The sequence below is a fragment of the Salmo trutta genome, chromosome 16 (assembly GCF_901001165.1).
Source record: "Salmo trutta chromosome 16, fSalTru1.1, whole genome shotgun sequence".
NCBI classification, from domain to species: domain Eukaryota; kingdom Metazoa; phylum Chordata; class Actinopteri; order Salmoniformes; family Salmonidae; genus Salmo; species Salmo trutta.
The window spans coordinates 20,611,560-20,629,529 of record NC_042972.1 but is presented as its reverse complement, the minus strand read 5'-3'; the positions used below and the strand labels follow the sequence as shown (position 1 = coordinate 20,629,529).

At 43.6% G+C, this 17,970-nt stretch overlaps 2 protein-coding genes across 2 annotated transcripts in view; one reads left to right on the top strand and one right to left on the bottom strand.

The window, feature by feature from the left end:
- Positions 1-824: 824 nt before the first annotated feature.
- Positions 825-8,147, bottom strand: LOC115151190 (cryptochrome-2-like). Its single transcript, XM_029695197.1, has 3 exons — positions 8,009-8,147; positions 7,440-7,746; positions 825-874 (listed from the first exon to the last, which is right to left on the bottom strand). Exons 1-3 carry the CDS (start codon positions 8,132-8,134, stop codon positions 825-827), a joined length of 483 nt encoding a protein of 160 aa, XP_029551057.1. The 5' UTR covers positions 8,135-8,147.
- A 1,009-nt stretch (positions 8,148-9,156) lies between these two features.
- LOC115150288 (DENN domain-containing protein 2D) overlaps positions 9,157-17,970 on the top strand; it is a 31,857-nt gene continuing 23,043 nt past the window's right edge. Inside the window, exons 1-4 of the mRNA XM_029693408.1 lie at positions 9,157-9,547; positions 12,781-12,879; positions 16,022-16,188; positions 16,737-16,849. Of these exons, the coding sequence (XP_029549268.1) occupies positions 12,789-12,879; positions 16,022-16,188; positions 16,737-16,849 (371 nt within the window). The 5' untranslated portion in view covers positions 9,157-9,547; positions 12,781-12,788. The remainder of the gene's footprint in view (positions 9,548-12,780; positions 12,880-16,021; positions 16,189-16,736; positions 16,850-17,970) is intronic.

Below are 17,970 nucleotides of genomic sequence, written 5' to 3'. Positions count from 1 at the left end.
GGTCTTGTAGATGACCTGGAGCCAGTGGGTTTGGCGACGATTATGAAGCGAAGGCCAGCCAACGAGAGGGTACAGGTCGCAGTGGTGGGTAGTATATGGGGCTTTGGTGACAAAACGGATGGCACTGTGATAGACTGCATCCAGTTTGTTGAGTAGGGTATTGGAGGCTATTTTGTAAATGACATCGCCAAAGTCGAGGATCGGTAGGATGGTCAGTTTTACGAGGGTATGTTTGGAAATAACGTTAGCCTAGTCAATATGCACAGAGATCTCAAAGTGAGTCATAGTATCAGGAAGCACTGTTTTCGTCATGAAGCAAGTGACTGTTGGTTGCCATGCCAACGGTGATGGTGGCGAGGTTCTTCGAAACAGACAGCCGCCTGGGCCACTGCCGGCCTAGAGAAAAACATGTCTCTGTTCCTGAATGGTCTCCTGTGATGGCAGTGCCATACAGACTGTACTGAAGAAGAATGTGTCTCTTCCAATAATAGATGTGAAGGCTGGCTGTCACACCTGCTGTATACTTATCTCTGTCAAGTCCTAGATTTAAGCCCCTTGGCTCTCTGCCTTACAGAGGCCTGTGAAAAGCAGGTGAAGTACGACAGTTGAATGAACATTTCTGCGATGTTACCCCTTGGCTTCAGAGCCAGCCTTCCACCACAACGAGATAAAACGCAACAAAACAAGTGCGCGTGAAATTCAATGCATTCCAACAGTCTGTGCACTCACACATTCCAACTGTATCCCAGTCTTTTAACCTAAGACTACCGAAAAGACTTGAGAATACACCACAACAGGAAACTTTTCATCTCCCCTGGCAAGGATTACAGCAGGTCTTGGAGGAAAGCAGCCACACCACAGTGGATGCTTCTTCCTACCAGAGATTATCTTACATTTTAGTCACCAGAGAGACTTACAGGAGCAATTAGGGTTAAGTGCCTTTCATCGACAGATTTTTCACCTAGTCGGCTTGGGAATTCAAACCAGTGACCTTATGGTTACTGGCCCAACACGCTTAACCACTAGGCTACCTGCCGCCTCATCCTGAAGACTTACTGCTAGGAACAAGACAACTCTGTATGGAAAAGCTGGCCACTGCTCTCAGATCAGTTGTTGAAGGTGGGGGAAGAGGCTATCCATGTTTATACGGATATGTTTTTAGGGGGCATGATCTCAATTACTAGGGCAGGGTTTATGTTTTTAGGGATGTGGTTGGTCACATGACCTCTTCGGCCACATGGATCCAGTTTGCACGGTCTGGTATTGCGTTTGCGATCGTTGGTGTCAGGGTTCAACCACTTGGCTCCACTGTCCCTATTTAGGGTCTGTGTATCATCCGAAACGTACGGGGCAGAAGATTTTTTATTTCACCTTTATTTAACCAGGTAGGCTAGTTGAGAACAAGTTCTCATTTGCAACTGCGACCTGGCCAAGATAAAGCATAGCAATTCAACACATACAACAACACAGAGTTACACATGGAATAAACAAAACATACAGTAAATAATACAGTAGAACAAAAGAAAACAAAAAGTCTATATACAGTGAGTGCAAATGAGGTAAGTTAAGGCAATAAATAGGCCATGGTGGCGAAGTAATTACAATATAGCAATTTAACACTGGAATGGTAGATGTGCAGAAGATGAATGTGCAAGTAGAGATACTGGGGTGCAAAGGAGCAGGATAAATAAATAAATACAGTATGGGGATGAGGTAGGTAGATAGATGGGCTGTTTACAGATGGACTATGTACAGGTGCAGTGATCTGTGAGCTGCTCTGACAGCTGGTGCTTAAAGCTAGTGAGGGAGATATGAGTCTCCAGCTTCAGAGATTTTTGCAGTTCGTTCCAGTCATTGGCAGCAGAGAACTGGAAGGAAAGACGACCAAAGGAGGAATTGGCTTTGGGGGTGACCAGTGAGATATACCTGCTGGCGCACGTGCTACGAGTGGGTGCTGCTATGGTGACCAGTGAGCTGAGATAAGGCGGGGCTTTACCTAGCAGAGACTTGTAGATAACCTGTAGCCAGTAGGTTTGGCGACGAGTATGAAGCGAGGGCCAGCCAACGAGAGCGTACAGGTCGCAATGGTGGGTAGTGTATGGGGCCTTGGTGACAAAACGGATGGCACTGTGATAGACTGCATCCAGTTTGTTGAGTAGAATGTTGAAGGCTATTCTATAGATGACAACACCGAAGTCGAGGATCGGTAGGATAGTCAGTTTTACGAGGGCATGTTTGGCAGCATAAGTGAAGGACGCTTTGCTGCGACATAGGAAGCCGATTCTAGATTTAATTTTGGATTGGAGATGCTTAATGTGAGTCTGGAAGGAGAGTTTACAGTCTAACCAGACACCCAGGTATTTGTGGTTGTCCACGTATTCTAAGTCATAACCTTCCAGAGTAATGATGCTGAACGGGCGAGCAGGTGCGGGCAGCGATCGATTGAATAGCATGCATTTAGTTTTACTTGCGTTTAAGAGCAGTTGGAGGTCACGGAAGGAGAGTTGTATGGCATTGAAGCTCGTCTGGAGGTTAGTTAACACAGTGTCCAGAGGGGCCAGAAGTATACAGAATGGTGTCGTCTGAGCAGAGGTGGATCAGAGAATCACCAGCAGCAAGAGCAACATCATTGATGTATACAGAGAAGAGAGTCGGCCCGAGAATTGAACCCTGTGGCACACCCATAGAGACTGCCAGAGGTCCGGACAACAGGCCCTCCGATTTGACACACTGAACTCTATCAGAGAAGTAGTTGGTAAACCAGGCGAGGCAATCATTTGAGAAACCAAGGCTGTCGAGTCTGCCAATAAGAATGTGGTGATTGACAGAGTCGAAAGCCCTGGCCAGGTCGATGAATACGGCTGCACAGTAATGTCTCTTGTCGATGGCGGTTTGATGTCGTTCAGGACCTTGAGCGTGGCTGAGGTGCACCCATGACCACCCATGCACCCATGAAACCAGATTGCATAGCGGAGAAGGTGCGGTGGGATTCGAAATGGTCGGTAATCTGTTTGTTAACTTAGCTTTCGAAGACAGGGTAGGATAGATATAGGTCTGTAGCAGTTTGAGTCTAGAGTGTCACCCCCTTTGAAGAGGGGGATGACCGTGGCAGCTTTCCAATCTTTGGGACTCTCAGGCAATACGAAAGAGAGGTTGAACAGGCTAGTAATAGGGGTTGCAACAATTTTGGCAGATAATTTTAGAAAGAGAGGGTCCAGATTGTCTAGCCCGGCTGATTTGTATGGGTCCAGATTTTGCAGCTCTTTCAGAACATCAGCTATCTGGATTTGGGTGAAGGAGAAATGGTGGGGGCTTATGGCGGGTTGCTGTTGAGGGTGCCGGGCAGTTGACCGGGGTAGGGGTAGCCAGGTGGAAAGCATGGCCAGCCGTAGAGAAATGCTTATTGAAATTTTCAATTATAGTGGATTTATCGGTGGTAACAGTGTTTCCTAGCCTCAGAGCAGTGGGCAGCTGGGAGGAGGTGCTCTTATTCTCCATGGACTTTACAGTGTCCCAGAACTTTTATGAGTTAGTACTACAGGATGCAAATTTCTGTTTGAAAAAGCTAGCCTTTGCTTTTCTAACTGCCTATGTATATTTGTTCCTAACTTCCCTGAAAAGTTGCATATCACGGGCGCTATTTGATGCTAATGCAGAACGCCACAGGATGTTTTTGTGCTGGTCAAGGGCAGACAGGTCTGGAGTGAACCAAGGACTATATCTATTCCTAGTTTTTTTTTTATTCAGTGGGGCCTGCTTATTTAAGATGGTGAGGAAGGCACTTTTAAAGAATAGCCAGGCATCATCTACTGACGGGATGAGGTCAATGTCATTCCAGGATACCCGGGCCAGGTCGATTAGAAAGACCTGCTCGCAGAAGTGTTTTAGGGAGCGTTTGACAGTGATGAGGGGTGGTCGTTTGGTCGCAGACCCATTAAGGATGCAGGCAATGAGGCAGTGATCGCTGAGATCTTGATTGAAAACAGCAGAGGTGTATTTGGAGGATGAGTTAGTTAGGATGACATCTATGAGGGTGCCCGTGTTTACGGATTTGAGGTTGTACCTGGTAGGTTCATTGATAATTTGTGTGAGATTGAGGGCATCAAGCTTAGATTGTAGGATAGCCGGGGTGTTAAGCATGTCCCAGTGTAGGTCACCTAGTAGCACGAGCTCAGAAGATAGATGGGGCAATCAATTCACATATGGTATCGAGGGCACAGCTTGGGGCAGAGGGAGGTCTATAGCAAGCGGCAACAGTGAGAGACTTGTTTCTGGAAAGGTGTATTTTTAGAAGTAAAAGCTCGAATTGTTTGGGTACAGACTTGGATAGTAATACAGAACTCTACAGGCTATTTTTGCAGTAGATTGCAACACCGCCCCCTTTGGCAGTTCTATCTTGGCGGAAAATGTTATAGTTAGCAATGGAGATTTCAGGGTTTTTGGTGGTTTTCCTAAGTCAGGATTCAGACACGGCTAAGACATCCGGGTTGGCAGAGTGTGCTAAAGCAGTGAGTAAAACAAACTTAGGGAGTAGGCTTCTAATGTTTACATGCATGAAACCAAGGCTTTTACGGTTACAGAAGTCAACAAATGAGAGCACCTGGGGAGTGGGTGTGGAACTAGGCACTGCAGGACCTGGATTAACCTCCACATCACCAGAGGAACAGAGGAGAAATAGGATAAGAGTACTGCTAAAGGATATAAGAACTGGCCGTCTAACACGTTCGGAACAGAGAGCAAAAGGAGCAGGTTGCTGGGCACGATAGCATAGATTCAAGGCATAGTGTACAGACAAAGGTAAGGTATGATGTGAATACATTGGAGGTAAACCTAGGCATTGAGTAATGATGAGAGCGATATAGTCTCTAGAGACGTTTAAACCAGGTGATGTCATCACATATGTAGGAGGTGGAACAACATGTTTGGTTAGGGTATATTGAGCAGGGCTAGAGGCTCTACAGTGAAATAAGACAGTAATCACTAACCAGGACAGTAATGGACGAGGCATATTGATATTAGAGAGAGGCATGCGTAACCAAGTGAACATATGGATCCAGTGAGTGGTTGGGCTGACTGGGGACACGGCGATTCAGACAGTTAGCAGGCCAATGCTAACAAGCTAACAGTTAGTAGGCCGGGGCTAAACAAGCTAGCAGTTAGCAGACCGGGGCTGGCAAGCTAGCAGTTAGCAGACCAGGTTAGCAAGTTAGCAGACCGGGGAAAGCAAGCTAGCAGTTAACAGACCGGGGTTAGCAAGTTAGCCTTTGGGGGACGTCGCGATGGGGGTAAGTCTGTTTTTGCCTCTTCGTGCGTTGACGTCGATAGACCAGTCGTGGAATTAGTAGGGTTCCAAATAGCTCTAGGTAGCTAGTAGGCCGCGGTTAGCAGAATGGGCCTTCAGCGGACGTCGCGCCTGAGGGGCCTGTTGGAATCCCCGGGCAGATTATGTCGGTATTCCAGTCGTAGAGGATCGGCGGGGTTCCGTGCCCCGTGCCGGCAGTAAAAGGGGTCCGGATATTGTAGCCCAGGAGTGGGCTTCGGTGGTAGCACAGGAGCCTTGGCCGGGCTAGCTTCAGGCTAATTGGCGCTTGCTCGGGGATGGAAACGCTAGCCAGGAGTAGTCACCCGGGATTGCGGTTAGCTAGTTGCGAAGATCCAGATGAAAATGTTCAGAGTTTGCAGTAGGAATCCGGGGATATGGGGGAAAAAAATACAAAATAATAGGTCCGTTAAGCTCTGGTTTGAGTCACGTTGTTCGAACTGGTGAGAGCTTTCCGAGCTAAAGATTAGCTGATGACCGCTAGCAATGGTTTGCTGACTGATAGCTGGTAGGTAGTTAGCTGGCTAGCTTCAGTTGAGGGATTCCAGATCCAAAGTAAATAGAAATACTTTAGAAAAAAAAACAGATCCATGCCACATTGGGTTGGGTGGGTTGCAGGAGAGTATTTAGAAGTTGAGGTTTAGGAAAATATTTTAAAAAGATATGCGAAGAAAAAGATGTAAAAAGATATATACAAGGGACAGGACAAAGACGTCTGACTGCTACGCCATCTTGGATTCAGATGCATGTGTACTGGTGGAAGAAGGCACTGGCAGACAACCAAATCCAGTTCCCTGCAAGAATCTCTATACTTTGCTCCGTTCATCTTTCCCTCAATCCTGACTTGTCTCCCAGTCCCTGCCGCTGAAAAACATCCCCACAGCATGATTCTGCCACCACCATGCTTCAATGTAGGGATGGTGCCAGGTTTCCTCCAGACTTGGCACACAGGCCAAAGAGTTTCATCAGACCAGAGAATCTTGTTTCTCACGGTCTGAGAGTCCTTTAGGTGCCTTTTGGCAAACTCCAAGCAGGCTGTCATGTGACTTTTACTGAGGAGTGGCTTCCGTCTGGCCACTACCATAAAGGCCTGATTGGAGCGCTGCAGAGATGGTTGTCCTTCTGGAAGGTTCTCCTATCTCCACAGAGGAACTCTAGAGCGCTGTCAGAGTGACCATCGGGTTCTTGGTCAGCGCCCTGACCTATGCCCTTCTCCCTGATTGCTCAGTTTGGCCAGCCAGCCAGCTCTAGGAAGAGTCTTGGTGGTTCCAAACTTCTTCCATTTAAGAATGATGGAGGCCACTGTGTTCTTGGGGACCTTCAATGCTGAAGAAATGTTTTGGTACCCTTCCCCAGATCTGTGCCTCGAAACAATCCTATCTCGGCGCTCAACGGACAATTCCTAAAACCTCATGGCTTGGTTCTTGCTCTGACATACACTGTCAACTGTGAGACCTTATATAGACAGGTGTGTGCCTTTCCAAATCATGTCCAATCAATCAATTGAAATATACCACAGGTAGACTCCAATGAAGTTGTAGAAACATCTTAATGATGATCAATGGAAACAGGATGGGTCTGAATCATTATGTAAATAAAGTATTTCAGTTTTTATGTTTAATACGTTTGCAAAAATGTCAAAAAACCTGTTTTCACTTTGTCACTTTGGGGTAATGTGTGTAGATTGCTGAGTATTTGTTTTATTTATGCCATTCATCTATATATACAGTGCCTTTCGTTAAGTATTCAGACCCCTTCCCTTTTTCCACATTTTGTTACGTTACAGCCTTAATCTAAAATGGATGAAATAAAACATTAACCTCATGGGCTCCCTATGGGCTTGGGCCCAGCCCCTGACTCACACCATTGACCAGTCACATTCAGCTATTATGCAGTTTTTACATTTTAATCGGTTACCCAATCAAGGCAAGGCCCCCCATCGTGGGCCCCCTATCAACTTTTCTCATCCCATCTGACGACTGTCTGCTGTCGCTCTGCTAATCTACCCTCATTGAGGCTCCTGAATCCTCCTGTGGTTGGCGGTTTCAGTAAAATAATATATATATACATATACTACATATTTAATATATAAGGTATATGTGTTTGGCTTTTTTTGTACGTTTTTTAAATATTTTTTTTGCTGCCTCTTGGGCTTCATCCCCGGTAAGCCCCTGCATTAATCCGGCCCTGGACATCATAGAGCATATGTGCCACAGTGGTGTGTATGTTGAGGCCCAGTTCCCAGGCCATGATGTGGAGCTCCTGGTCCAGTTGGGTGTGGTGTGGGGCTCTATCTCTGTGTCCATGCTGAGCTGGGTGACTCCCCACTGGGCCACCAGACACCTCACTGTCCCCTGGTAGGGCCCCTGGAGCACATACAGCCTGGAGCCCAGGGCCTGGAGGCTACGGTGGAGGTTTTCCAGACACTGCAGGAGAATAACATGTCATTGGATTTCAAACCATTCTGTATGGACCGACCACTCATTTTGCAGTTCTGTTGGTGCATCTTGTTGCTATTAACGTTTCTAGAGACCAACTAGTCCCTTTCATAACATATTGAGTTGTATTGCTTTCTATCAGAAAAAAAACTGTACAAGAACAATTCCAAACAATCACTTAATAGGCTAGGTAATGTCTGTATGTGCTACTATGAACCCTTCATCGGGATACCCTAGTTAACCCACTGACCTGCAGGAGGAATCTCCAGCGCAGGGCCCCGGTGCGCATGCCCCCCTCCATGAAGGGCCTGTCCAGGATGATGGGGTACACACACGGTGACAACTCCAGTGGCCCCACCAGGAACGGGCACGTCATGGAGAAGCAGACACCTTCCGGAACATGTGGATGGTTCGGTGGTGGCTGGTTGAATCTGGTTGGCTTCTTATGCAAACACACAACAGTGTGTGTATGCTCAGGGACAAGCAAGCTCTTGATTAATCTGTATGAGAGTAGGTAGAGGAAAATAGTTAAATACTAGAACTTTATTTTCAAGTGAGAAAATGCCCAAAAAAACCAAACAGGATTTAGAGGTTGCAGTGACAAAGAAAAAATACTGTATTATTATAAGGGAATAAAGGGAACATTTGTTGCACTGACAAAGGATGACATAAAGGAATGTTAGTGGCCTTTGCTATCCTTGTCTTTTCCACCAGGGGGAGTCATTTCCCTAAAATGTCTCAAGATGACTCCTATGGGCCTCTGCTATGACATTCATAAACAGTCAATGATCCATTGCCCCATGCATGCATTTTTAATAAGCATGACTAGAAAATGGTCGGAGGGAGAACCAAAACATAATAGTCAACCAGGAACATGAGAAACATAGCCTGCTTGTTGACTGTTGTATTCATGTCATATAATATCAGAGCATAGACGTGAGAAATCAGTCCATGGCTGCGTTTACACAGGCAGCCCAATTCTGATATTTTTTCCACTAATTGGTCTTTTGACCAATCACATCAGATCTTTCCACATCAGATCTTTTGCAGAGCTGATCTGATTGATCAAAATACCAATTAGTGAGAAAAAAATCATAATTGGGCTGCCTGTGTAAACACACCCCCAAAATAAAGACGACCTACTCATCACGTTCAAAGACAGCTAGGAAAGAGAGCATGGTTAATATGTATGAATGTCAGTCTTTAGTGCAGTGTGAGAATATACATTAGTTAGCTTAATACATCACCATATGAGAGCCTAGAGGAAACATGGATAGGCTAAATAATATTATACATAATTTCCATATTCTCTGAAGCAGACCAACCTCCCTAAATTAATTAGACAACGCGCCCTCCAATAGGCTTTAAGGAACCTTTGGAAAAGGGCGTGTCAGTGTCCCCTTTGGTCACACATCTGACGTGGGTCATGGTGTCTGTCAAATTAGTTTTATTGTCGTCTCGATAACCTGCGTACGGTTCTATTCTATCAACACATTTAACCGTAGGCTACTCACGCTACACATCAAAGGAACTGTGTTGTAAATGAACGTTTCTGGATAAAGAGAGCTCAGGGTTCATCAGCAGAATGCGGCACATCTAGCACTGAGAGGAATAGAAACGGTTCCTGGAAATCGATTGCATGTGTGCGGGGTAGTTAGTTAACAAGGCATTTCAACAACGGGTTGCGAGGTTGCTTGCTTGTTTATCTGGTGTGAAAGACGGCAGATATTGAACAGCGACTAAAACGTTTTGGGAACTTTAAGCAACTCATTGAATTATTCAGCGGAAAGTGAGTATTTGCAATTGATATACTGTTTATTTTTCTTGCTGTAATGGTTGTGTATATTAATCATTTTCATACCTTTTTGTTTGTCTAATGAAAACTGTACATATGATATGCTTGTTAGACATAGACACCTTTCACATCAGCATGTATTGATTTTCCATGGTTACAATAGTAGGCTATTCTCAACTATACTCAACATTGCTCCAACTGTTGGCAATGGCATATAGTTCCACCTGTATATGTTTTGTAAATGGCTATTGAAAATGTGAATAACACTAGAAGAGTATTGTAATGTGCCATATTCCCATTACATAGTATGGACATTATAAGTGACTGAAATAATGTATTTTTACTTGCACCCATACAGAGTCTTCAAAGTATTCACGCCCCTTTGACTTTTTCCACATTTTGGTGTTACAAGGTGGGATTGAAATGTATCTAATTGTAATTTTTTGTCAACGATCTACACAATACTCATGTCAAAGTGATAGAAGGGGGGAAACACGTCTCAATTACATAAGTATTCATCCTCCTGAGTGAATATGTTACAATCACTTTTTGGCAGCGATCACAGCTGTAATCGCTTTTTGAGTAACTCGGAGCTTTGCACACAGGGATTGTACAATATTTGCACTTTATTTTTTTTTATTCTTCAAGCTCTGTCAAGTTGGTGGTTGAACATTACTAGACAGCCATTTTCAAGTCTTGCCATAGATTTTCATGCCCATTTAAGTCAACTGTAAGTAGACCACTCAGGAACATTCAATGTGGTCTTGGTCAGCAACTCCAGTGTATATTTGGCCTTGTGTGTTTAGGTTATTGACCTGCTGAAAGATGAATTTGGCTCCCAGTGTCTGTTTGAAAGCAGACTGCACCAGGTGTTCCTCTAGGATTGTGTGACTTGTTAAGTACATTTTTACTCCTGAATTTATTTAGGCTTGCCATAACAAAAGGGTTGAATACATATTGATTCAAGATATTTCAGCTTTTCTTTTTTAATACATTTGTTAAATAAATAATAATTTCACTTTGGCATTAGGGTATCATATGTAGGCCTGTGACACAATCTCAATTTAATCCATTTAAATGCAGGCTGTAACACAAGTCAAGCGATATGAATATTTTCTCAAGGCATTGTATGTCAGACAGGGATGATGAGAGGTCTGTGAGACTGATGGTGAATTATTAAAGAGGAAGCGTAGATCTCCACAGTTAAAATCTCAATGGCACCAAGGCCAACTCTCATTTGTTACTTACTAAACTTTTTCACTTCCGTGTGTGTTTTCTTTCAGTCACTCATGTTTGGCCCGTTTTGTTATGTTAGAGGGTCTGAAGGAAGATGCTTTACTCTTAGCTCAAGCCAAGGTGTAAGGTTTGTCATTTGGAATTGTTTGACCTCATGGATTTCTGCTTCAACAGCCCCTATGCTCAATCTGAACATTAACACCTGTCGCTTGCGGTACCGTTTTGGAAGCATGAGGACATTCTCTTTCAACGAGAAATCATTAAAAAAAAAATCCAAGGTGAAATTGATACACGCCTTGGTAGGGTTAGTGTTCCCACACAGCCATATCTCCATGTAACAGCTTGTTTACGGAAGACGAGATGACCACTGCTAGTTAGCCTGCTCCGAATACCTGTGAAAGCGTGACTCGGGAAGTGTACTTTCATCAGATGGAGGCACCCATAGCTGTCTGGATCTGTGCAACACTTACTGTATCCGTTTATTATAAGGATTCTTTCTCGCTGATGAAAGATGAGGGCCATATGTTTCGAAAGCCATATTGCAAGTGACGATTATTGACGTTTCTAGACCTTAAAACACAGTGTCGGGATCGTAGTTCACATGAGCCCGTCTTGGGCAACACTAATGGCTGAGAACTGTAGGGAGAAGGCAGAAGGCCGCCTCATCAAACACTGAAAAAACTAAACAGTAGAGTAAGCTTGTTTTACGGTCTGAAGTTCATCTACACCTTTTTCAATCTTACTGAAGCACTCACAGATTTAAAATCAATCCAGGGCTACTCAGATACCTATGAGTAAAAGTATGGCTGTTGATGACGACAGTAAGAATCCATCTTTCCTAACTACGCCATTCTAGATGGCTATATGTTACAGGATCTGACTGTTTAGTCATTCTTACTAACACACTTTTTTTATATTGAACATAGTCCCTATGTTCAAATGGTTACATAAGTGCGTCAGGGCAATGACTTTGAAAAACAAAACTCACCAATCTGGTGCTACTGGTTCAGTGACAGCTGGCTGGGAATAAATTGCCTTAGTCACTTCTGTAGAATAGAACTGGATTTTCCAGAGACAATTTGATGTTTGGCATTAGTGTACAATCACAATGCATTAGACGGTACATTAAATACACACAAAGAATATTATAGTGCAATCCACAGTCTGAGTTGGATCACTGTCTTGTAGGGATTAATCAGAGCTATTACCATACTGCTATACCTTACCAAAAGGGCTGTGCTAATACCTATCCAATTCTTTCAGATCCACGGTGATTTGTTGTAATGGAAAGCTGGTCATATGACTTGTTCAACTTCACCTGAAATGCCTCCTGTTTACTCCCACTATACTGTCAGGCTTGATATAGATCCAACCTCCACAGAGTAAATGCCATTACAGATTGCTATCATATATATTGGTATGATACACCGTGAATGTTGAATTACAGCATGTGACCTGTTAACTCTTATCCACATTTTTGTCCTGGCTTAATTGGTTTAGGGGCTGAATTAGTGGGAAGTGTTGTGCTTGATCTTTCAACACAAGTTTAAGCAGTCTTTCTTACCTACTTTCAAGTTGGGAGTTCTCTCTCTCACATACTCAATCTCTGTCAACCAAATGTTTCTGTATTTCACTCCCTTTGTCTCCTTCACCTCTTCTCTTGCACTCTCTCTCATGTAGTTTTCAACCTGCGGTCTGTGTAGAGGGCATCAACAAAAGATGACACATTCTCATTAATGACCTATAGGTCAATTTCCTGATGTCAACATCCTGTCCCATAACTGTTGTCTGAGCTCAACAACGGGAAAGGGGTCATTTTTTCCTACTATCCATCTCTTACATGATAACAATCACTGAATAATCCCCTCCAACCTTTTCTTTCTAATCAGAAGGATAAGTGAAACTAACTCAAGGGGCTTTCCACCATGTTGACATGCTACTTTCTATCCTCTTATCAGTCCTTCACTCCCCTGCTCTTCCTTCCTCTGCAGGTGCCAAGATGTCCAATGAGCTTGATGCGGGGCACCATGGGCCAATGAAACTGCTCAATACCATGTTCTCGTCCCTCCAGGAGAAGTTCCACAGAGACCGTGAGTGTCTTGTATAGAAGTGCGTCCGTTCCATTTTGGGCCTATAGTGACTTGGGGTTAAAGAATATGGCTATGGGTTAAAGTGGAACTGAGCCCAAGTGTGTGTATAGAACACAAATTATACGTTATTGGAAAAGGTTAAACGTAGAACTCTAAGCAAACAGACAGTAAGAGGCAAGCATGAATCATGCTGATCATGAACTAAACATGCCTGTCAAGCATACAAAGATTTGGCCTCGACTGCTTTGTTCCCCTCTCACTCAGGCAAACCCATTGGATTCATAAAACAAAGGACACCTCTTATAAACACTTATGAAACAGGCACATTTTCCTAAATTCACTTATTCTGGAGATATGTGAGGAATTCCAATTTTTGAGAGAACCAGCCTAATGCTTGACCATGCTGGACATTTTTCTCAAATAGACATTGTTTAGTAAAATACAGGTCCTGGTATTTGACAGTGTGCATATCATCTATTGTGGCAGGTCATTAGGTGTGTCAGTGACCATCTATCCTTAATGGTTCTATTGTGGCTTAACTGGCGTTGTTAATGGGTTCCCTTCTTCCCACGGAGTCACGTGGTAGAGGAAGGTACTTGCCTGTCTTTCAAAAAATGGCACAGTCACACCGGACTCTCACTGGTGGTGGGTAACAAGTAGAATCCTCACGTTGCCTAACGAATCCTCACGTTGCCTAACGAATCCTCACGTTGCCTAACGAATCCTCACGTTGCCTAACGAATCCTCACGTTGCCTAACGAATCCTCACGTTGCCTAACAAATCCTCATGTTGTCTAACAGTGTGGGCGTGGCTAATTTCCTGCAATTCTACACATTTTGTCTTCGGGATGAGAGAATTAGTTTTAAGTGAATTTTCTGAAATTCTACAAATTTTCCCATGGCTTATGCCATGTTCTTATGCTGAGTGATTCAAACATTCTAACAAAATCAATGGGGACCCCATACAATGGAATTTTAGATTCTCCCGACTGTCTTTTTTATATCCTATTTTTGGAGTAGTGGCAGCGATTTAGCTGCAGTGGCCTGTCACTGCTAAATGAATATATGGGAAACACTGCTGTGTCATTTTCTACCCATCTGGCCACCACTACCTGTCTATGACAGACCGCCTTGTGTCAAAGTGGTACTTCATACACACAAGGGAGAGATTTCACTACATTTACATTTTAGTCATTTAGCAGACGCTCTTATCCAGAGCGACTTACAGTAGTGAATGCATACATTTCATAAATTATATATATTTTTTCTTCCCATACTGGTCCCCCGTGGGAATCGAACCCACAACCCTGGCGTTGCAAACACCATGCTCTACCAACTGAGCTACACGGGACTAAGTGGGGACATTTTGTTATTCCCCACAAGATCAAATACTATTTCTAAGGGGGTTAGTTTTTAGTGTTAAGGTTGTTTTTAGATTAGGGGTTTGGGAAAATAGGGTTTTGAATGGGACTGAATTGTCCCCTGAAGGTTAGTTATACAAGACTGTATATGTGCACATCCGTGTGTTTTCTCCTCTTGTGGTTTCGGTTGGTTAACAGTGTTCCTCTTAGTTCTTTAGCTCTGTGGTTTCCTTTGAGTATTGTGTGTTTAAAATCTGTAGAGCATGGTGTAGGCATCCTCTCGAACTACACTGAACAAAAATATAAAGGCAACAAAGATTAATGTTACAGTTCATATAGGGAAATCAGTCAATTGAAATAAAATCACTATGCCCTAATCTATGGATTTCACATGACTGGGAATACAGATATGCTTCTGGTCACAGATGCCTTAAAAAAGAGGTAGGGGCATGGATCAGAAACCAGTCAGTATCTGGTGTGACCACCATTTGCCTCATGCAGCACGACACATCTCCTTCGCATAGAGTTGATCAGGCTGTTGATTGTGACATGTGGAATGTTGTCCCACTCCTCTTCAATGGCTATGTGAAGGTGCTGGATATTCGCAGGAACGGGAACATGCTGTCGTACACGTAGATCCAGAGCATCTCAAACTGGTGAGTATGCTGGCCATGGAAGAAGTGGGATATTTTCAGATCCCAAGAAATGTGTACTGATCCTTGCAACGGGGGCCGTGCATTATCACACAGAAACTTGAAGTGATGGCGGCAGATGAATGGCACAACAATGGACCTCCAGGATCTCGTCACAGTATCTCTGTGCATTCAAATTGCCATTGATAAAATGTATTTGTGTTTGTTGTCCGTAGCTTATGCCCATACCATAACCCCACCGCCAACACGGGGCTCTCTGTTCACTACGTTGACATCAGCAAACCGCTCTCCCACACGACGCCATCTGCCCGGTACGCTTGAAACCAATATTCATCTGTGAAGAGCACACTTATCCAGCATGCCTGTGGCCATCAAAGGTGAGCATTTCCCCACTGAAGTCGGTTACGATGCCAAACTACAGTCAGGTCAAGACTCTGGTGAGGACGAAGAGCACGCAGAGGAGCTTCCCTGAGACTGTTACTGACAGTTTGCAAAAATTATTCTGTTGTGCAAACCCACAGTTTCAACAGCTGTCCGGGTGGCCAGTCTCTGATCCGGCAGGTGAAGAAGCTGGATGTGTAGGTCCCCGGCTAGCGGGATTACATGTGTTCTGCGGTTGTAAAGCAGATTGAGCGTACTGCTAAATTCTCTAAAATGACGTTGGAGGCAGTTTATGGTAGAGAAATGAAAATGTTCTGGCAACAGCTCTTGTGGACATTCCTACAGTCAGCATGCCAATTACACGCTCCCTCAACTTGGAGACCTCTGTGACATTGTGTAACAAAACTGCACATTTTAGTGGCCTTTTATTGTCCCCAGCACAAAGTGCACTTGTGTAATGATCATACTGTTTAATCAGCTTCTTGATATGCCATTATTCAGTATACTTACACAGTGCTAAATCCTAACTTAATTAAAAAACAAAAATAGAATTATTCCATAAACATCAATGCATTATTTACAGTTATTTGGCCTACTTGACTAGCTGCATACCAAAGTAAAATCTTCAGTTCCCAGCCGTGTGATGATTGGAATGAAAAGCTGCCTTGGAGTCCAAGCCACAGTTAGTTGATGGTAGTGAGGTTTATGAATAATTGTCTTCACTGCTGTCTTCGGTCTGTCTTTTAGGGAGTGATGGGGATTCGACCCTGCCTCGGCCTACAGCCCCAGCCCAAGTGGTGACCTCAGCCCAGAACCAGAGTCACCTCTTCTTTGAGTACCTGGTGGTGGTCAGCCTACGGAAGAAGAGAGGGGAAGGAACGTACGAACCCCAGATCACATATCAGTTCCCCAAGGTCAAACCGATATACATACATACATACATACATACATACATACATACATACATACAGCTGAAATCAGAAGTTTACATACACTTAGGTTGGAGTCATTAAAACTCGTTTTTCAACCACTCCACAAATTTCTTGTTAATAAACTGTAGTTTTGGCAAGTCGGTTAGGTCATCCACTTTGTGCGAGACACAAGTAATTTTTCCAACAGTTATTTACAGACAGATTATTTCACTTATAATTCACTGTATCACAATTCCAGTGGGTCAGAAGTTTACATACACTAAGTTGACTGTGCCTTTAAACAGCTTTGGAAAATTCCAGAAAATGATGTCATGGCTTTAGAAGCTTCTGTTAGGCTAATTGACATCATTTGAGTGGTGATACTAACTGACCGAAGACAGGGAATTTTTACTAGGATCAAATGTCAGGAATTTGTTTTAAATGTATTTGACTAAAGTGTATGTAAACTTCCCACTTCAGCTGTACACACACACACATTGAGGAAGTATTTGTGATAGTAAATTAGCACTAATCTAAAATGTGTGTTTTAGCTAGCTAACATGAGGCGCTCTCAGAAAGAGGAAGAAGAGAAGTCCCTGAAAGCCATCCTCCTTTTCTGTTTCCCAGAGGGGGTGAACTGGGCCCCCCTGACTGAATACGCCAGGTACGTGCCATTTCTCACCATCTCTCTCTGTGCTCATCTCTCTCTCTGTTTCTGGGTCCCCCTCACTGAGCGTTTTCTCTTTCTCTCTCAACCATTTTTTTTCCCAGTTCAGTGTCACACTTGGCTGAAAATAACCACACCTGCTTTCTCTTGTGTGTGTGTGTGTGCACATGCAATCACACCTGGGACAAACAATCACACACATCTACTTTCTTCATCCTCCCACACCCCCAACGCTGTGCAGAGTGTTTTCAGGATGTGGTGAAGTGTTTCCAGCGAGCTTTACACGACCCGTTCTACCTACACGCAGAACAAATCTGCTTACACACTGTATGCAATGTTTGTGTGCGACGACTGCAAAGCATCATCTGTCATCTCTTGCAAACAACCAGTGGTGGAAAAGCACCAAATTGTCATACTTGAGTAAAAGTATAGATACCTTTTTTAATTTTTTTTATAGAAAGTTACTTAAGTAAAAGTGGAAGTCACCCAGTAAAATACTAGACAAAGTATTTGGTTCTAAATATACTTAAGTATCACAAATAAAAGTATATACATCATTTCAAATTACTTATATGAAGCAAAGCAGACGGAACCATTTTCTTGTTTTTAAAATGTACGGATAGCTAGGGGCACACCAACACTCAGACATCATTTATAAAAGATGCATTTGTGTTTAAGTCTGCCAGATCAGAGGCAGTAGGGATGACCAGGGATGTTGTCTTGATAAGTGTGTGAATTGGACCATTTCCTGTCCTGCTAAGCATTCAAAATGTAACAAGTACTTTTGGATGTCAAGGAAAATGTATGGAGTAAAAAGTACATTGTTTTCTTTAGAAACGTTGTGAAGTAAAAGTTGCCCTAAATACCCCCCCCCCCCCCCCAAAACTACTTAAGTAGTACTTTTTAAAGTATTTTTACTTAAGTACTTTACACCACTGCAAACAACCTAGCTTTGACCAGGGTCAGTGTTATGGTCGGGCCTTAGGGGGCCTTGCCCGCCCTACCGTACCTCCTTGCCCATCCAAATAAAGTATTTAAATATTGATCAAAACAAGCCTGTCTCTCTCAGTATGTGTAGCTCATGTATCTGATGCGATCTGGACTAAAAGAGTATGGCA